Below are 22,060 nucleotides of genomic sequence, written 5' to 3' on the forward strand. Positions count from 1 at the left end.
ATCATAGGAGGAATGTTTGCCCAAAGGCTAAAGACTACAGCCAGCAGAGGGAGCCATTTCCGCATGTTTTGAATCCGCGCATGGGGGATGGGAGATAACACTCAGCTTGCAGGGAGAGCTCAGCTGGCAGCTATACAGGCACTCATTTAAACGGAGCTATGGTGTGCAATGTAAGACTTTTAACTTCTCAAATTAATTTCTATGAAAGTTAAGCTTGTAAAGGCATGAACTGAAACACGCCAGACTGAACTCGCGTTGTGAATGTATGCCTCGAGTGTAGTCGCGATTACCTCAGGTCTCATCACTCCTGTAGTTAGTGCTCAGTGCTGTGATACTCGCGCGGTGACTCACTCATTATATTGAACAGACACGTTCAGTTTTTAATTGTAGTGTCTCCTCTAGCTCAGTCACTGTAATCAAGTTGGTGGCGTTGGGAATGGCACAGGGCAGCGAAGCATTCTGGGAATTGTAGTCTTTCATCCCCATGGGACAAAAATACATTTTCTGTCTTTTCTCAGTCTAGAAGGCACCAAATTCAAAAATAATTTCACATTTCTACTACATTGATGACCCAGTTTAAATACAGATTCATCTTCCCAGCGCTGAAGTACCCCTTTAAAGGGGGGGTGAAATGCTGTTTCATGCATACTGATCTTTTTACACTGTTAAAGACTTGGAATCCCATACTAAACATAGACAAAGTTTCAAAAGTTAAGGTGGACGTTTGATGGGAGTATTTCTTTGTCAAAAATACTACTTCCGGTTAGTCATAAGTTTCGGCAAGTTTTTTGAGATCATGCGTCCCCTTTGACGTTAATGGGGGCGGAATTTCCTTGTATGGGCCTTACGGACAATTCTACCGGAAGCGCGTGAGAGAGAGAGTGGGAGAGAGCGAAAGCAACAGGCTACGCCCATCAAAGCGCTGGCTCGTAGGCTGCTGGACAGGGGATGTGCACATAACAATGTCACCAAAAAAGTGCGTTTTTGGTTGCCAGACCAAGACAGTCCTGCACAGATTCCCCAAAACCCCCGCGTTAAGGCAACAGTGGATGTAATTTGCTTTTCCGGATCAGCAACTGAGTTGCGCGAATGTTTATATCTGTTCGCTGCATTTCGGTGCCGACTGTTTCATAAACAAGGTGCTGAAGGATGGAGCAGTCCCAACGATAAAGGTCCCAACGTTAGAACCGCAGGCTGTGAGTAAGAGTGCTTCAAATGTCTATGCTCATCAAGTAGCCCAAACATGATCACGTATAGTTAATTGATCAATGGAGCATGCGATGTGTAGTGAGTGTACATTTGTTTAGCTGGCCACTATATGTGTAACTTTATGTTTGTGTATTGTAAAAGCACTCCAAACAACAATACACAAAGAGTGGGGAAATATGTTGAACTAAATAAGCACGCTTCTTCATTCAAATGCGCTACTATTCCGTGTCTTTCTATGTAAACACTAGCCTGCGGTGCAAAACCAGTCCGCTTACTAACGTTACAATTGTCTAAACCACGCGTAAACACACAAACACACGTGCACAACTGCACTTCCCACATGTACACCTTCAAAGACAAAAATACGACGATATAATTCAAGTATAAATATGTAAATAACACAAGCCGCTAAGCATATTATATAGTTAGTGTATAACTTGTACCATATAGAGACGTCCTGCTCTAGTCGTTTTTGCTGCTGCTCCTGTTCAACTGCAGCCTCTGGGTCTGATTCCGGATCATAGATGTATGGCTGTATCTGATTAAAAGCCATATTTTTATTTTGAATAAAGTTTTTTTCCCGCTGTTAGGGATGACAGCTTTACGACGCACTCGACTCAACACAAAAGCAGCAGCGCACACGTCATTATTTAGCTCCGCTCACACGACACGCCCCCACCCGCTCGGCTTTTTTCGGAAAGACTCGGAACAGCGCATCTTTCTTATATAATTATAAAAAAAATAAAGACTTTTCGGAGATATGCAGGATGTAATGCTACTCTATAGGTACTCAAGATTGACATGACACTGACTGAAACTGAGTGTTTCACCCCCCCTTTAAGCAAACTAACCCTGGATCATGAGCTGCTCCGGAGTGGGTGGTTGAGTTGAGTGGTCTCTTAATTTTTTCCCGAGCTGTATATGATAGTAAAGTAGCTCACTAAGGTGACAACCAGTGACAAGAACATTTAGAGGCAGGAGAGGATGGAGAACAGGTACACATAATGCAGCATTGAAGGGTCGTTGCGGAGCAGTGCATCATGAAGTGATGCCCAGTCGACCATATTCTTAAACTTGAGCATTTGTCCTAACACTTAACACATAACACTTACAACACATCAACACTGCTCTGCCCTGATGAAGACCAATTTGGGTCGAAACATGTTGGCTCTTGTATTTTAAAATGATTTAAGCCATACCAAATAAAGGCTTTTTAATTATTTCCTCATCCTTTACTTAACTGAGTGCCTTGGACCTGCCTTTTTTGCCATTCGTCTTTTCCCTTTCCCAAGAGCACCGATTACAGACTATTTAAACTCCACCAGAGCGCCGGGTTGAATCTGTTACAGTACATCTGCCAGACATTTCTAGTCAAAATGATCAGATTCTTTCTTTAAGGGCTCATTTTGAGCTGATGTACTCACCCCAGATTGCAGTGCCATTCTGCACAGCCGTAATGAAAAGCAAGACAGTTTTCATTCCCATGATTGCAGATCAGCTGACAGTTTCTAACTTCTAAATAATCAAAGTTACAACAAATTGAAATTATACAAATTCTGAATCCTAAACAGCCACAGCCGCACAGTGTCCTTCTTGATTCCTGAGTGTGAATGACATCACTGGTGCCTTGAGCCTCATTCAAATGAAATGATAAATTATGATAAATGATGGTGGTTTTGTGGGCGTGTCTCCTGAAGCTATTTTTTTTCATCTACTAAATAGTACTGAGTATTTTCTTTTCAGACATAATGTAGTAATAATTATAATAATAATTATAAGTCCATAATAATTATAATAAAAAAAGACTGTTGACCTACTTGGCTGGACATATGAATAAACATCGCCACCAAGATGATTCATTTATCAGAAAATCCATGTAGTCATTTTGATTATAAGCAAAAATGCTGAAAAGGTATAGACTAAAACTAAAATGAAAAACAAGGCATAAACCTATTCATGACAAAAAAAAAAACTAAATTCAAGATATATTTTCTGGGGAAAAAAATCTAATAAATTTGCTTCTCATGCAAAGTGTTTAATTACCAATTAAGACAAATAATAATCACTTGCCTGCAGACAAATGAGATGTGAATCCTTCATTGAAGGAAAGAGATCTCACAATACCTAATATATTTCTATCTTCTGAACACCTTCTCTATTAGAGATTCCCTAGACAGAACAGCGTTTACTACAGTGTTTTTTTAACCTCTTAACACTCAGTATCTAATGGAGATGTCATCAGATGGTAACATGCATCCTAGCATTTAATCACTAGACCTTTCACTGGACATTTCAGCCTCTATTTGGAGTCCATTTAATGCCATTACTCAACCCAAAGCGCGCATGGGAGAGGATGCTAATAACATGCATCACTCACAGCTCTGAAAGAGGCGATGGTTTGAGAGTGTACAAAATCAGAATTTCATGGTGATGTATCAAAATCAAAGATTTGATGTTTTTGAAAGAATAAAAAAAGAAAAGAAATGCAGCATAATAAAATGCAGAGCATCTCCAGTATTTTAAACAATGCATTTATCTAGAATGTGCTGACTATGTGAACATATCACAGTAGCTGTAAAGCATGTGAAAGTTTACCAGTTAGACTGTAAACCCAGCCTGATCTGCCAGCAATTTGCCCTGCAGCTTAGGCTGGAAGCCTGTTCATTAATTTATCCTGCTTCTGTTACACTTTTGCGGGAACCAATCACAGACTGCTTATCCTCCTGCCGTGCTATTGGTGGGTTTAACATAAACTCTGATAGAGAAGCTATGGATCCTATAATATAAAACCTATAATCCTATAAAACCTATAATCTCCTTATATGTTTTCTCCTGTCTCAATTCATGCAAACACCCTTTCTACGATTGTTGATGTCACGTTATATGAATGCATCGTCTCACCTTTAGTGTGTGTTTGGTTTTGTGAGAGGCGTGGTTTCTGATGACTTAACTCTGATCACGGACACCTGCTTTACTCATCACCGGGGCTATAAGACAGTGGTTTTAACCGTTGTGGACAGGTTTTCGAAAATGGTTCATTTCATCCCATTGGCCAAATTATCTTCTGCCAAGGAGACAGCAGTGGCTGTCATCGACCACGTCTTTCGTTTCCATGGCCTTCCGATAGACGTGGTTACTAATGCTCCTTACACACAGCTCCTTACTAATGTCGGCCACGGGCCTATCTCCATTTAAGTCTACTTTAGGGTACCAGACACCTATTTTTCCTGGTCTGGAATCCGAGGTCGCGGTCTCCTCCGCTCACGCCTTTGTCCAGAGGTGTCCCCAGACCTGGAGTAGAGCCCGCGAGACTCTGCCCCGGGTGGGAGAGCACACCAAGAACCAAGCTGATCGCCACCGTTCTAAGCCTGCCGTCTACGTCGTGGGTCAAAAAGTGTGGCTTTCTACAAAGAACATTCCTTTGCGCTCCGTGAGTAATAAATTAGCCCCCAAATGTATTGGCCCGTTCACAATCACCAAGTTTATTAGTCTGGTGACTGTCCGCCTCAAACTGCCTCCTGCATACAAGAGGATACATCCCGCATTTCATGTTTCCAAACTGAAGCCTGTTTTTTTATTCTCGCATTAACCCGCCTGTCCCGGTTCCCCCACCGCCGCATCTCGTAGATGGGGAGCCTACTTATTCGGTAAATCGAATTCTGGACTCGAGACGGAGGGGCCGCGGATTCCAGTACTTGGTGGACTGGGAAGGTTATGGTCCAGAGGAGAGAAGTTGGGTTCCTGCTAGGGACATACTGGATCACTCTCTCATTGATGATTTCAATAGACAGGTAGGTCCTTCCGGGAACGCCAAGAGGCACTCCTAGAGGGAGGGGTACTGTCACGTTATATGAATGCATCGTCTCACCTTTAGTGTGTGTGTGGTTTTGTGGGAGGCGTGGTTTCTGATTACTTCACTCTGATCACAGACACCTTTACTCATCACCGGGGCTATTTATACAGGGTTCTCATCATGTTCTGTTGTCAGATTATTGCAGTTCGTTTGGTTCCTGTCTGTGTGGTGTTTCCTGTTCCTGTGTGTCTTGGAAGTTCCGCTCATTGCTCTGGAGTCCCGTCTCCCGTTGTTTTGGATAGCCCATTCGCAACCCTGCGTGTTTGATCTATCTGCCTGCCCAGCTGGTGCCTGATCTTCAGCCTGCCTGTTCTATGGTGTTCCTGAGTATTCGTCTCGCATCTTACAGCGCACTGTTTATGTTCTTTCTGAACTTGAGTATAATAAATACTTTGATTCTCGCTACTGGATTCTCTGTCTCTTTTCCACCAGCAGACGTAACAGAATAATCTGACCTACTCATCATGGATCCAGCGAGAATGGCAGAGCTACAGGAAGATTTGATTGTTAGTAGTCAATGGATGGACCAGCAAGAGGGACTGGTCTCTGCTACTACTCAGGCAGTACTACCCAGCTTTCTACCCAGATCCAACAACTAAGATCGGCCGCTGCGCCCAACACAATGCGTGTTCCCCTCAACCCGAGGGACAGTTCCCATCAGCACCAGCCCAGGATCCCTATGCCAGAGAGATACTCGGGAGAGCAAGAGATGTTTTGGTCTTTTCTGTTGAGATGCTCGTTGTTTTTCTCACTCCAATCAGTAACATTTTCAATGGTGACATAAGTGCTGAACCAACTGTCTGGACGTGCGGCTTGGAGAGTGGCGGTGTGGGAGAACAAGGATCCATGCTGTTCCTCGTTCCATGCACTCGAGGAGGAGATGAGATGGGTGTTTGACCCGGACGGTGGCGGGCCGCAAGGCGGCCTGGAAACTGTCCGATCTCCACCAAGGCAGTTCTGCACCCTGGCCACTGAGTGCTGCTGGAACGAGGAGGCTCAGTGGGACCGATTCCTGCATGGGCTGGCTGACCGTATCAACGTGCGTTTGACCTTCCCGAGAGCCTTAACCATGGAGTTACCACTACGGGTCGATTCTATGCTGGAGTTTAATTCATAATTACAGCCAACTAGCCACACCTCTGACCTTATTGACCTCCTCCAGGACGACGTTCAGGTGGTCTGGTGTAGCCGAAGCTACATTTTCCAAACTTAAGAGCCGCTTTGTTTTGGCTCCCATTCTCGTTGCCCCTGATGCATCACGTCAGTTCATGGTGGAGGTGGACTCATCAGAGGTGGGGGTAGGGGCGGTGCTGTCACAGCGCTCTTCTTTGGACGACAAGATGCATCCTTGCGCGTTCTTTACACATCGCTTATCTCCATCCGAGAGTAATAACGACATTGGTAACAAGGAATTGTTGGCAGTTAAGCTCACATTGGAAGAATGGCGCCACTGGTTAGAAGGTTCGGGGGTTCCTTTTATCATATGGACCGATCATACGAATCTGGAGTACAGATCTGCTAAAAGACTTAACTCTAGGCAGGCTCGGTGGGCACTTTTGATCGTATTGTCCGGGTTCTAAGAATATCAAATCCGATGCTTTATTGCATGTTTTTGACCGATCCGAGCGCCCGTCTACTCCCGAGTGTATTTTTCCAGAGAAACTCATCATCTCTACACTCACATGGGAGATCGAGTCGAAGGTCAGGACGGCCTTAGAAGGGATAACGCCTCCGCTTGGTGGCTCACCGAGTCGTTTATTTGTGTCTGAGGGGGTCCGGTCCGACGTCATTCAGTGGGGTCATGGTTCCAATGTGGCTTGTCACACAGAGGGTTAATAGAACTAGATTTCTAGTCAAGCAACGGTTTGGTGGCCAGGGATGGCATGCGGAATTCGGGAATTTGTTTTGGCGTGTTCAGTGTGTGCCATAGGTAAAACTTCCAATCGTTCACCAGATGGGTTACTCCAGCCGCTGTCTGTTCCTTTAAGACCCTGGTCCCATATCACTCTAGATTTTATTACCGCCCTCCTGCCCTCCCAGGGCAAGAGAGTGGTTTTAACCGTCGTGGACCGCTTTTCGAAAATGGTTTATTTCATACCATTGGCCAAATTACCTTCTGCCAAGGAGACAGCAGTGGCTGTCATCAACCACGTCTTTCGTTTTCATGGCCTTCCGATAGACGTGGTTTTTGACAGGGTGCCCCAATTTGTGTCCAAATTTTGGCAAGAGTTTTGTAGATTACTGGGAGCTACTGTGAGTCTGTCTTTGGGTTTCCGTCCCCAGAGCAATGGTCAGACCTAGCACGACAACCAGGATCTTGAGAGGGTGTTGCGATGTTTGGTCTTCAAGAACCCTTCCTCCTGGAGTCAACAGATTTCTTGGGTTGAGCACGCACACAGCTCCTTACTAATGTCGGCCACGGGCCTATCTCCGTTTAAGTCTAGTTTAGGGTACCAGACACCTATTTTTCCTGGTCTGGAATCTGGTCTCCTCTGCTCACGCCTTTGTCCAGAGGTGTCGCCAGACCTGGAGTAGAGCCCGCGAGACTCTGCCCCGGGTGGGAGAGCGCACCAAGACCCAAGCCGATCGCCACTGGTCTAAGCCTCCCGTCTACGTCGTGGGTCAAAAAGTGTGGCTTTCTAAAAAGAACATTCCTTTGCGCTCCGTGAGTAATAAATTAGCCCCCAATTTTTTTGGCCCGTTCACAGTCACCAACATTATTAGTCTGGTGACTGACCGCCTCAAGTTGCCTCCTGCATACAAGAGGATACATCCCGCATTTCATGTTTCCAAACTGAAAGCTGTTTTTTATTCTCGCATTAACCTGCCTGTCCCGGTTCCCCCACCGCCGCATCTCGTAGATGGGGAGCCTATTTATTCTGTAAATCGGATTTTGGATTCGAGACGGAGGGGCCGCGGATTCCAGTACTTGGTGGACTGGGAAGGTTATGGTTCAGAGGAGAGAAGTTGGGTTCCTGCTAGGGACATACTGGATCACTCTCTCATTGATGATTTCAATAGACAGGTAGGTCCTTCTGGGAACGCCAAGAGGCACTCCTAGAGGGAGGGGTACTGTCACGTTATATGAATACATCGTCTCACCTTTAGTGTGTGTGTGGTTTTGTGGGAGGCGTGGTTTCTGATTACTTCACTCTGATCACAGACACCTTTACTCATCACCGGGGCTATTTATACAGGGTTCTCACCATGTTCTGTTGTCAGATTATTGTAGTTTGTTTGCTTCCTGTCTGTGTGGTGTTTCCTGTTCCTGTGTGTCTTGGATGTTCTGCTCGTCACTCCGGAGTCCCGACTAAATGTGAGCATACATTTACTTATCTCACTTGCACACACACACAAAAAAAAACTGTATTCCTAAAAATTATTTAAATCAGTCAAATGCACAATCAGAATAATACACAAACCTCCAATAATTAAATATATTGTATAAAACAAATAATTGAATGCAATTAAACTTTTTTATGAATTTAATCTCACATTATTGACCAATGTACTTGCTTCTGACCTTCGATGATTCAGTTAAACCATAAGCAAAAATGACTTTATGAAAGTATAGGTGAAGGTATAGGGGGTTGATTTCGGATTCAGCCAAGGAGAATCAGTGGAAACAGGATTAACCCAATCTAAATTTTGAGTGTCATGGAAAAGGCTGTGTGAAGACTTATGAGATTTTTTTTTTTTTTTTTTTACATTTATTCATTTATTTAATATAAATTTGCAAAGATTTCAAACAAACTTCTTTTACAATGTCATTATGGGGTATTGTTTGTATTGAATAATGGAACATAATAAATTTAATACATTTTGGAATAAAGCTGTAACATTATTTCTGCCAGAAAGACTCGGGAGAATAAATACTGTGACAATAATCCATTTATTAACAATCCAGCAAGCAATAAAGTACTTTGGCATAGGCCCCGTCCGTAGCTCGCAATCAGAGGGTATGGACTCTGCATATCCTGCCTGAAGACGAAGGCAGAGGCGCAGCCGACCCCCCCGTGAGGTATGGAAGGGACCATCCTGGTGGTGGTGGTGGGGTGGAGTAGGGAAGGATTTGACTTGGAGGTGGTGGGGAGGATGGCGGTGAATTGGTGCGTCAGCATCTGCGAACTCAAACATGGGTAAGTACCGATCTTTTATACCCAAGTATTAGAATGTGATTGGATAGATAGAAGTTGAAGTGACGTAACAATTAAGTCTTCCTGGCAGAACTTGCTAAAGCTTTCATGTATATTTGGAAAAAGTTGAACACTGTGAATACTTTCCAGGTGCACTGTAAATGTTACATTTTCGTCTCCAGCATCCCATTCTTCTGAGTTAAAGATGAGATAAAACAAACAAAAATAATGACTTTATTAAAAAAATGTGTCTAGTGCGTGTCAGTCTCATATGCTGTTTATGCAGCGTTCCTTCGGCAGTCAAATCTGAAGCTGTTCATGTGAGCAGCACGCGGACGCAGGAGCTGGCCAATATGAACTGTGTAGAGACTGACACAGACGTGGATACATGGTGGAATATTTAATAAGAATAATCCAAAATCATAGTCCATACCAGGCAGAGGGTCAAGCACATATGGTGACCCTGGACCACAAAACCAGTCATAAGTTTCACGAGTATAGTGGGGTAACAGCCAACAATGCATTGTATGGGTCAAAATTATTGATTTTTATTTTATGACAAAAATCATTAGGATATTAAGTAAAGATTATGTTCCATGAAGATTTTGTAAATTTCCTACTGTGAATTTATAAATTATGTATTATTAAAATGCACTGCTAAGGGCGGACAACTTTAAAGGCAATTTTCCTCAATGTTTTGATTTTTTTTTTACACCCTCTGATTCCAGATCTTCAAATAGTTGTCTCTCTGCCAAATATTCAGAAATAGAATAATATATAAGTTCATACAGAGAAATTGAACACCAACAGTTCATTCCAAATCGGTTAATACTGGCAGATAAACACAGTGAACGTGTTAAGAAAGAATATGGCAGTTGTTGTTGTAATAAAGATCCTCATAATTTCTGTTTTGTTTGTTACAGCTGCACAATCATTTTATGTGTTTGAAGATGTTTTCACTCTTTTGTCTTTCTGCACCAAAAACACAGATCTGATTTGCTTTCTGCACTGAGACGAGCCATAGTAGTACAGAAGAGGATCCAGAAAAACACTTGCGCTCCCCAAACACACAGCCAACAGGTAAGCAGCGTATGATGAATCACCTTCAGTAGCTAAACGAACACAGTGGTAAAACAGGATGCCATTGGTTGGAGCAAAACACATCACAAACTCAATCAGCACGGCAATAGCCATAATCACAGCTCTCCTTCGGTTGCCTGAAGATGATGATGTTGCCAAGCGATCAGACTTTACACTGAGTACATATATGATTGTAAAGTAGCTCAATAAGGTGACAAGCATTGGCAGGAAGAAGTAGAGGCAGGAGAGGATGGAGAACAGGTACACATAATACAGCACTGAAGGGTCGTTACGGAGCAGTGCATCATGACAAGTGACGCCCACATCATTAACCTTGAGCGTTTGTCTCATTGAGAGAAGTGGCACCGTACCAGCGAGCGCCAGCAGCCAGACCAGCACACACACACACGTGGCTTTCCTTGCGCTCCTCCAGGTTAGAGAGGTGATGGGAAACGCCACGGCCAGCAGTCTGTCCACACTCATGCACATCATCAGCAGTATGGAGCAGTACATGTAGCAGTAGTAAGCTGCACTGAGCACACGACACGCCACCTCACCGAACACCCAATCTGAAGCGTTCAGCTGGTAGTGGATCTTCAGAGGCAGCAGCAGGGTGAAGAGCAGGTCCACACACGCCAGGTGAGACATGTAGATCACAGCTGGTTTCTTCTCTCGAATCCTACAGGTGAACGTCACCAAGGCCAAAGCGTTCAGAGGCAAACTAATGAGGATGATGAAGATGTAGAACGAGGGCATGACGCGTGTGAACATCAAGCCTTTGAGAAAGACAGCAGACTTCACTGAGATGTCCAGTGTCTCTGGGATTAGTGTAGTGTTGTGACTATATGCAGCTGTATCTGACATATTGCCCGGCTTTTTTGGTGCTCGAGACGTTGAAGGAAAGGTTAAAAACCCACCAGTCAGAAGGCAGTCAGAATCTGTAACCATCACAAAACACAAAGCGTGAAAGTTATTTATTATTAAGACATACAATTATTAGGGGAAAGTAAACATGAGAGCAACCCCTATACATTACCGTCACCGGGGTAAAAACAGATCGGGCAAACACTTTAAATTTGTTGGGTGCTGACCCTTTAAGAACGTTGTTTCAGCCACAGGAAAACAAACGGAACTGCACTCAGAGGTGAGCTAGAAAGCCATGTTGATCTTAAAATGCAGATTTGAACTCTTAGGGTGCGTTCACACTTGTAGTTCGGTTCGTTTGGTTCGTTTGGTCCGGACCAAAAAACAAAAAGAAACATAATAGTCCTGGTCCGCTTAGCGTTCACACAGGCATTTTTAACAGCGAACCTAAAGTTACCGAACCAAAGGCACAGGGAGACGGTCACAACCTGATTGGTCGGCTTATATGACGTAGGAGCTCGTTTACCGAACATTCAAAACAATGCTGTGTGCAGATTACACGTGCGGGCATTTTATGCGTGTACATATGGCATTATTTTTTACCAGAGAACTCATGAAGAGCTCATGAAATGTTCACAACATTCAAAACAACGCTGTGTGCTGGATTATGTAACAGATGGTTATTTCTTAACATGGAACATCACGACACATAAACAGCTCAGTCACTCCTGATAACTTTATTTCTTATTCCCCTATATTCTATACATAACTCTCGAGGCGTTAATGAACTGGTGTGCCCCCTAGTGTCACGTAGGTTCCCCTACATCCCCCCTTTTAGTCTTAAAGGGTCATGAAACCCCAAAACACTTTTTTTGAGATGTAATTTTTGAGAAACTTTTTTTGAGAGATAAACAGATATGTATAGGCTGCACATCATTGAAAACACTAAGGGTACTCATTAATGGTATGCATATGTGAAAATAGTTATTTTTGCATTTTTCAGAGCGATTTCTGTCTTCCGGTTTGAAAAGCTTAGTCGGAGCAACGTCACAAATGCTGACGTCGGCACGGCCTTTTCGGCCCAAGTATGGGATGCTGGGCACATGCTGACGTCGACCGCTCCGAGCGATTCTCGATATATATTCATGACATAAAGCTCATTCAGTCCAATCCCTGCGCTGTAGTATGCATACAAGATAATTTAGTTAATATGCATGAGACAGTCACTTCTGTCAGGCTCGTCTTCCATCATTATTGTAGAGATATGCTGGGGAAGTTTTGGAAGCAGCGTGCGGAAAAGTCACGGAGGAAAGCTAGGCGTTGTGCTGATACGAAATAACGTAAAGGGCGCCGAGCGAGCTGTAACCGGCGCCGTCTGTGGAAGCCTTTGTTACAAAGGCTCGGTAAAGTAAAATTCACTTGAGGAATCGCACGCCGAACCTGCAAGCGTTGACTATCTATGTCAGGAGTGCAAAATAACCAATCTGTAATCTGTAGGCTAATGAACAAAAGCCACGTCCTCTCCGTTTTATTTGTCGTCACAGCCATGCACTAAACCGCATGTGTTCGGGCTCTTAGTGAAACAGTGTGCTGCATATTTGGACAAATATAGATTTAGCTGCCGAGTGATAGACAGCGCGGATCGTCACGGCAATGCACGGTCGAGACTAGCCTCAAACCTCTTCGCTTTTACACCGATCTAGAATTACACATCTCTATCACATCGCATGTTGGGTGGTTCACGTTCTCTTATCACGTCGGCGCGTTGTTCATCTTGCCAAACAGCGTGCATATTTGGACAAATATAGTTTTATCACGTTTGCAAAATATTTCGTCATGCAGAATAACATTTATTTTCATTTCTCACTGAATTATGCTGGTTTGAACTTTGAAGAGCTGAATGATTTGCGATCTCTGCTGCACGCCACTCATAGCTCTCTCATTCGCTGTACTCATCCCTCATTTAATCTCTCTGTGGTAAACAATGCCAACGTGAACCAAGAACATGTCTCAGATCCGCTGTAACTGCTGCTGTTGGTATCGCTAATCTTAATGCACCTACTGACACTCCCCTATTTATGCAAACATTCCCTCTTTCCACACAATACCATCCCACCTTTTCACAGTCGACCACTCCCCTTTTAACAAGCTTTTTCAAATCGAAGGTGTGAAAAAACACCGCTGCAGCAGGGGGGTTTCATGACCCTTTAACACCCCTCTTTACTATTCTGTATACTTATATTCACATAGTTGCATATTTTTCTTTCTCAGCTGGAACGACAATCTCCACAACATATAATCTTGAACTTTCTATTCCTAAGCTGGAAGCAAGGGTAGACTGCCTGGACATTCCTGACTCTGCTGAAGGGATTATTCTGCCCTTTTCTTGACAGCAGGTCTTTCCTATTCCAATGTTCACTTATAAGTCCAGTCTTTCTGGTGGACGGGAAATCCTACCCGACCGTGTAACTGTTCCATGGACCCCTTGCTGAGTTGGTCCTGGAAGAACTGTAAGATGAGCTCTGTTTCTTCTCAAAGTTCCCACCTCAGTTTCTACCTGATACGATCTGGGTGTTGATACTTCTCCCTGAACTGTTCCAGTGGTCTTTGAAGTCCTTATCCACACTTTCTGTCCAGGTATGATGACTGGTAGATCTTTAGCTCTGTGGCGGGACCTGAATGTTTCCTTTTGTTTCTCTTTTAACATCCTGTCTTTCCTTCTGAACATTTTCAGGTCTGGCCATCTTGGCGTGAGAGATTTAGGTGTAACTGGAACCGTTGACCTTATTCTCCTCCCCATCATGAGTTCTGCAGACGAGATCCCATGAGCTAAGGGAGTTGATTCTTCCTTAGCATCTGTTTCACTGTTCGCACCTCTCTCTCTGCCTCTCCATTGCTCTGCGGATAACGTGGACTACTTGTAACATGTTCAAAATCGTAGTCTTGTGCAAACTCTGCAAACTCACATGATGCAAACTGTGGACCGTTATCTGTCACTAGTGTTTCAGGAATTCCAAACCTGGCAAAGATTACCTTCAGCCTTCCCGCTGTTGTTGCTGTTATGAGTTTTGGTAAGTTCGTAACCTCGATGTATCTTGAAAAGTAATCAATCACGACCAGATAATGGCCCCCTTCCCATTGAAAGATATCAGCTGCGACACGTTGCCAGGGTCTCGCTGGTAACGGTGTTGGCATCAACTGTTGTGTTTTCTGCTGTGAATGCTGACAGCAGATGTCGCACCTATCCACCAACTCTCTTACGTCTCTTATTACACCAGGCCACCATATAGATTGCTGTGCTCTCGCAATGCACTTCGTTCTTCCTTGATGACCCTGATGAAGTCTCTCAAGCATATCATTCCGCATGGGTTTTGGAATCAAAAGCCGTTCTCCTTTCAGTAAAATCCCATCAGCTACATGGATATCTGCTCTATGAGACCAGTATGGCATGAGATGTTCCGACACTGATTTCTGATGTTCTGGCCAGCCATTTAGTGTATACCGTTTCAGCTGTTGGCATGCAAGATCCTCATTCTGCATTTCCTGAATCTGTTTCAGTTTTGTTTTTGTCGCAGGGATTTGTTGAAATATGAGATCCACAAAAACTCTGCACTCATCCTCCAATTTTTCATTTTCTGTTAATTGTTCAGGTCCAGCTGGTGCTCGTGACAATGCATCTGCAGTGACCAGTTGTTTTCCAGGGACATGCATGATGTTGTACCTGAATCTGAGCAACCTCAGTCTGAACCGAAGAATTCTTGGAGGTAAGTCATCAATTGGTCTGCTGCCCAACAGAGATATTTGTGGTCGGTCTGCATCGTAAATTCCAATCCCAGCAGATATGCACTGAGCCGCTCACATGCCCATGTTACCGCAAGAGCTTCTTTTTCAAGTGTCTCTGTGGGTGTTAGACTTCTTGAGATATACACAACAGGCCTCCACTCTCCATTTTTCTGTTTCTGCATGAGCACCCCGCCAAGACCATAGGATGAAGCGTCGGCTGAAACTACAGTCTCATTGTTCGGACTATACTGTGCCAGTATAGCTGGTGAGCTGAGTTCTTTTTTTACCTTTTCAAATGCTTCTTTCTGCTGTGCATCCCATGTCCAGGTGCTGTCATTTTTTAACAGTTCTCTCAGTGGCTTTGTGAGAGTCAGCAGATGATGTGAAAACTTCCCGACATAATTAACCATTCCCATGAAGTGTCTCACTCCTTCCACATTCTGTGGCTCAGGCATGTTGATGACAGCTTTAATCTTGTCCTGGTCCGCTTCAATCCCTTGGGCACTTACAGTATGTCCTAGGAACTTCACTCTATTGACTGCAAACACACACTTGTCGTTCAGCGTCAGTCCTGCTTTTTCAAACTTTCTCAATACCTCATACAGTCTCTCATTGTGTTCTTTCTCGTCTTTTCCAAACACTAGGACATTGTCTGCATGACAAAGAGTTCCAATCGATCCTGCAACGATCTGTGCGATTCTGAGCTGGAAATACTTTGGGGCCAAAGATATCCCAAAAGGAAGACGCCGGAAGCAGTATCTACCTAAGGGTGTAATAAAAGTTGTTAACGGCTCCGAGTCTTCGTTTAAGGGTATTTGCCAGAACCCAGACGTGGCGTCTAATTTTGAAAACACAGCTGCTCCCTCTAGCTGCGCTAAAGTCTCATCCACAGCTGGCAGTATGTGTCTTTCTCTGCACACATTTTTGTTCAGCCTTGTAAAATCAACACAAATCCTGATATTTCCGTTCGGTTTTGACACGACGACCATTCCTGCGCACCAGGGGGTGGACTCTTCAATTCGTCTTATGACTCCCATTTCTTCCATTCTGTGGAGTTCCAATTTCACTCTCTCCATTAGCGGCAGAGGTACTCGTCGAGGGGCTGAAAGTGCATATGGAACAGCTCCTTCCGACAATTTGATCGTGTAGCTGCCCTCTAATTTCCCAAGACCCGAGAAGACTTTAGGAAACATTGCTTTGTACTGCTCACCAGGGTTCATGCATGTTGGCTACCTGCTGCAGTAACTGTAAGCCTTGGATTGCGGGCAATCCTAGTAACGGCATCACTAAATCCATTACCACATATACAGTATTGTTCAAAATAATAGCAGTACAATGTGACTAACCAGAATAATCAAGGTTTTTCGTATATTTTTTATTGCTACGTGGCAAACAAGTTACCAGTAGGTTCAGTAGATTCTCAGAAAACAAATGAGACCCAGCATTCATGATATGCACGCTCTTAAGGCTGTGCAATTGGGCAATTAGTTGAATTAGTTGAAAGGGGTGTTTTCAAAAAAATAGCAGTGTGGCATTCAATCACTGAGGTCATCAATTTTGTGAAGAAACAGGTGTGAATCAGGTGGCCCCTATTTAAGGATGAAGCCAACACTTGTTGAACATGCATTTGAAAGCTGAGGAAAATGGGTCGTTCAAGACATTGTTCAGAAGAACAGCGTACTTTGATTAAAAAGTTGATTAGAGAGGGGAAAACCTATAAAGAGGTGCAAAAAAATATAGGCTGTTCAGCTAAAATGATCTCCAATGCCTTAAAATGGAGAGCAAAACCAGAGAGACGTGGAAGAAAACAGAAGACAACCATCAAAATGGATAGAAGAATAACCAGAATGGCAAAGGCTCAGCCAATGATCACCTCCAGGATGATCAAAGACAGTCTGGAGTTACCTGTAAGTACTGTGACAGTTAGAAGACGTCTGTGTGAAGCTAATCTATTTTCAAGAATCCCCCGCAAAGTCCCTCTGTTAAAAAAAAGGCATGTGCAGAAGAGGTTACAATTTGCCAAAGAACACATCAACTGGCCTAAAGAGAAATGGAGGAACATTTTGTGGACTGATGAGAGTAAAATTGTTCTTTTTGGGTCCAAGGGCCACAGGCAGTTTGTGAGACGACCCCCAAACTCTGAATTCAAGCCACAGTACACAGTGAAGACAGTGAAGCATGGAGGTGCAAGCATCATGATATGGGCATGTTTCTCCTACTATGGTGTTGGGCCTATTTATCGCATACCAGGGATCATGGATCAGTTTGCATATGTTAAAATACTTGAAGAGGTCATGTTGCCCTATGCTGAAGAGGACACGCCCTTGAAACGGTTGTTTCAACAAGACAATGACCCAAAACACACTAGTAAACGGGCAAAGTCTTGGTTCCAAACCAACAAAATTAATGTTATGGAGTGGCCAGCCCAATCTCCAGACCTTAATACAATTGAGAACTTGTGGGGTGATATCAAAAATGCTGTTTCTGAAGCAAAACCAAGAAATGTGAATGAATTGTGGAATGTTGTTAAAGAATCATGGAGTGGAATAACAGCTGAGAGGTGCCACAAGTTGGTTGACTCCATGCCACACAGATGTCAAGCAGTTTTAAAAAACTGTGGTCATACAACTAAATATTAGTTTAGTGATTCACAGGATTGCTAAATCCCAGAAAAAAAAAATGTTTGTACAAAATAGTTTTGAGTTTGTACAGTCAAAGGTAGACACTGCTATTTTTTTGAACACACCCCTTTCAACTAATTGCCCAATTGCACAGCCTTAAGAGCGTGCATATCATGAATGCTGGGTCTTGTTTGTTTTCTGACAATCTACTGAACCTACTGGTAACTTGTTTGCCACGTAGCAATAAAAATATACTAAAAACCTTGATTATTCTGGTTAGTCACATTGTACTGCTATTATTTTGAACAATACTGTATATCCTGCCGAATCCTCTTTTTGTCCTTTTGCAGGCATGCACTGAATGTACCTATCACCTTCAAAGGAGTGTTGTTAGGGCCCAAGATCATCTTTTTAGAATCTTTGAGTTTCCCTTGCTTTGCAGCAGAATACATAGACGCCGGACTCGCTGTGACTGCCGCACCTGTATCAATTTTAAAGGTGATTTGTTCTTTATTCACCAGGATTTTCTGTTGCCACATATTTTCCTGTTTTTGGGTCTGGATCGCTCCCAAAAAAGCAGACTCATAAGAACTATCAACTATCGCTTCAAGTCTTGGAGCTGACCGGCAAACTGCAGCAAAATGTCCTTTTTTCCTGCATTTTCTGCATTCTGCTTCTCTGACTGGACATATTTTCAATGGGTGCTGTGGACTTTTCCCACATCTTTTACAGGAATCCATCTGTTTTATTTTCTGAGCTGCATCATGAGTACTTTGCATTCTTTGTAATGCCCCCTCAGCTCTCATTGTTGTCATTCTTGCTTTAGATGTTCTCTTTGTCATGACTGTATCAACGTTTACCTCTTTCACATCAGACTTTTCTCGTCTAATTACTGGCTGCTGACGTTTTATTTCTTCATTTTGTCTGACTTGGGTTATCATTTTTTCCAATGTCAAATTTGGATTGAGTTGCAGTTTTTCTGAGAGCTTTGCATCTCTTATGCCCACTACAATACGATCTCTGATCATTTCCTCGTGTAGATCACCATATTTGCAGTGTTCCGCGAGCTTATTCAAGTCCGTGATAAAACTCTCTGCTGATTCGCCAGGCTGTTGAAATCTGCTATTGAATTTCGCCCTCTCATAAATGACGTTATTTCTGCCAATAAAGTGCTCACTTAAAGCCTTCTTGACTCCTTCATAACTCTTTTTCTCTTCCTCACTTAGGGGCAACGTATTTAAAACATCGTCACTTTTCTCCCCCATAATGTAAAGAAGCGAGTTTACCTGGTAGGCAGAGGGTTTTTCTGCAAGCCCTGATGCTACTCTGAATCGCTCAAAATGGCGCATCCACTGTGGCCATGCACTGGGCTCGTCGAAATTAAAGCTTCCCGGAGGTGTCAGCGAAAATATTTGATCCATATTTTTCTGTTGACTCACTTTTAATCTCGGGCGCTAGCTTCTTGTTCCTTCAGGTTCTGAAAACCACTTCTGACACCATGTAACAGATGGTTATTTCTTAACATGGAACATCACGACACAAACAGCTCAGTCACTCCTGATAACTTTATTTCTTATTCCCCTATATTCTATACATAACTCTCTAGAGGCGTTAATGAACTGGTGTGCCCCCTAGTGTCACGTAGGTTCCACTACAGATTAAACGCGATCATTTTATGCGTGTAACACATATGGCATTATTTTTTACCAGAGAACTCATGAAGAGCTCATGAAATGTTCAAAACAACGCTGTGTGCTGGATTAAACGCGATCATTTTATGCGTGTAACACATATGACATTATTTTTTACCAGAGAACTCATGAAGAGCTCATGAAATGTTCAAAAGAATGCTGTGTGCTGGATTAAACGCGATCATTTTATGCGTGTACATGTGGCATTATTTTTACCCTCTGAGAACTCATGAAGAGGTCATAAAATGTTTAAAACATTCAAAACAGCAGCAGGATTTCCTCCGTTGTGCTGAAAAAAGAGGGGCGACTCTTATGCAAAAGAGACGGCCGTTCTGTCGTCTGTACCTGCTAATAATGGGCAACACAGGAACTTTGAAGAGAAGAGCCAGGTATGCTGTTTGTGTGTTTTTTCTAGCATTTTCGAAACATGCTCGTCTGACCAAATATTGATTAGGCACTTCCTCGTTGCTCCACGTTTGCCCTCTAACGTTAAAGTTACTCATTTTGGATACACCGGTCTTTCCGCGTTGTCAAATCAGCTGCATTATGCGTGGCATCTTGTGACATTACGTCCGGTTTTTGGTCCATTTACATGTCTTTGGTCCGTGTTGCGTTCATATATCAATCGAACCGCACCAGAGTTCGCTTGGAAGCGGACCGAGACCCATCTTTTTAGCGGTCTCGGTCCGCTTGTTTGGTGCGCACCAGGGTTCGGATGGCAGCGTTCACATATGTTCAAATGAACCGCACTAACCGAGCAACCGCATCAGGGTTCGTTTTAATCGAACCAAACATGACAAGTGTGAACGCACCCTTAATCCCAGATAAAACTATAATCTAACAATATATTCCCAGCGTGGTGAGTAATGTTTTGTTGTTTAAGATTGTGATGGTTTGTTTATCACTATGTAGATCGCTATTAGCGATTAGCGCCTAAAGTTATATTTGCTTTGTTGGTGTAGAAATTTAATGTTTAACTTATATTGCCTGTAAAATATATTGCATTTAGTTGATTAACAAAATGTAATGCTTAGTCCACAAAGCTGATGTTACAACAGAACCGTATTTGGTGAAGTGAACATTACCAAATGTTAATTGTGAATTATTTTGTGCTTGCAGTTTGACCACACACACACATAATTACTTAACTAAAAGTCAACTACAATAATAACAACGATCAAATGTGTACAGTGGGAGTTCTGCACAAGAGGAATACAAGTCAAAAAACAAAATCCAGATTAATGTTATCATTTCATGAGTAACAATATTGTAGGAATTTATACGAATAAGACACTAATTCGTCACCAAGCGTAAAATTGTTAATTGTGATTAGTTGTTTTATATTACCCGTTGTTGAAGAGTTAGTGTGGTTAATGCTGGTTCTGTAGGAAGGAGGCGGAACACAGTCAGAATCTGTAATCAACACAAAAAGACCATTAGTGAAAGCTCTCATAACACCACCAAAGAGTAATTAAACGAACCTGTCACATGCCTGTCCTGTCTTGTGTGCACATGTGGGTTTTGTCATGTCTTGCATGTGCTCCTGTCATTGTCTGATCCCTCCCCCTTGTTATCTGATTAGTGTTGATTTCTCCCACCTGTTCCCTCTTGATTTCTTCCCCTTTTAAGCTCCTTGTGTTTGTCAGTCTGTGTTGGATCCTTGTGTATGTTTCGTCTACGTCTCCCGGTTTCCCGTGGTTCCTTTGATATCTTTGAGTCTTTGGTTTATGTTTTATGATTATGTGTTTTTCCCCCCTCATGGGTAGTGATGTCCAAATAAGGCTTCCTGAACCACTGAGGCTTTCCAGCCCATTGGTTCACCAAAAGGATCATTTACCCGAAGCCTCATGAAACAGTGTGCTCCCTAGTGACACCTGCTGTGCAAAGCAATGCATCGCACACAAATCTATTCATCCTGAGCAACTAAATTGTCATAGTGTGGGCACAACCTTTTTCTAGTGCCTGTGTATTAATAAAGTATTTTACTCTGCTTGTATTAACCTATGTACACACAACTCACACAAACACACAACTTTGTGTTCAACTATTCAGTAGTTCTTTGGGTTAGTGATGAGTGAATGAGAATGATTGTAAATCAATTATTGTGTGTGCAGTGCTTATGGGGTTGCAATTGTGGAACAGCAGACTGCAACAGGGATGGGAAAAGCTTTCCCTAATACAGTCTAGTCTTATAATAATATTATTAATAATAATAATAGCAATAATATATATAATAATAACACTAGGCCTACTACTAATATAGTCAGTCTCTCTCTCTCTCTCTCTCTCTCTCTCTCTCTCTCTCTCTCTCTCTCTCTCTCTATATATATATATATATATATTATAATTACGAAGTATATACGAAGTATAGGTAGTACAACTAGATATAGGCTAATTTACTCTAATAATCTACTGAACTATGTATAATTTTCTCTAATAATCTACTGAACTATGTATAATTTACTTTAATAATCTACTACTCTCCATGCGTTGCTGAGGTGCCCTGCTCTCCGTGCGCCGCTGGGGCGTCCTGCTCTGCCTGGGCCGCTGAGGCGCCCTGCTCTCCGTGCGCCGCTGAGGCGCCCTGCTCTCCGTGCGCCGCTGAGGCGCCCTGCTCTGCCTGCTCTGCTGAGGCGCCCTGCTCTCCGTGCGCCGCTGAGGCGTCCTGCTCTGCCTGCTCTGCTGAGGCGCCCTGCTCTGCCTGCTCCGCTGAGGCGCCCTGCTCTGCCTGCTCCGCTGAGGCGCCCTGCTCTCCGTGCGCCGCTGAGGCGCCCTGCTCTCCGTGCGCCGCTGAGGCGTCCTGCTCTGCCTGCTCCGCCGAGG

General features: G+C 43.3%; 1 protein-coding gene across 1 annotated transcript; it reads right to left on the reverse strand.

Moving 5' to 3' along the window:
- Nucleotides 1-8,930: 8,930 nt before the first annotated feature.
- On the reverse strand, nucleotides 8,931-20,626 carry LOC137046621 (proteinase-activated receptor 1-like). Its single transcript, XM_067423910.1, has 2 exons — nucleotides 20,585-20,626; nucleotides 8,931-11,216 (listed from the first exon to the last, which is right to left on the reverse strand). The coding sequence occupies exon 2, from the start codon at nucleotides 11,140-11,142 to the stop codon at nucleotides 10,135-10,137; it is 1,008 nt and encodes a 335-aa protein (XP_067280011.1). The 5' UTR covers nucleotides 11,143-11,216; nucleotides 20,585-20,626; the 3' UTR covers nucleotides 8,931-10,134.
- Nucleotides 20,627-22,060: the final 1,434 nt, after the last annotated feature.

The sequence above is a fragment of the Pseudorasbora parva genome, chromosome 18 (genome assembly GCF_024679245.1).
Source record: "Pseudorasbora parva isolate DD20220531a chromosome 18, ASM2467924v1, whole genome shotgun sequence".
Lineage (NCBI taxonomy): Eukaryota > Metazoa > Chordata > Actinopteri > Cypriniformes > Gobionidae > Pseudorasbora > Pseudorasbora parva.

Bases quoted from the DNA above. Each gene is read 5' to 3' on its own strand.
- LOC137046621 (XM_067423910.1), bottom strand. From the start codon at position 11,142: ATGTCAGATACAGCTGCATATAGTCACAACACTACACTAATCCCAGAG.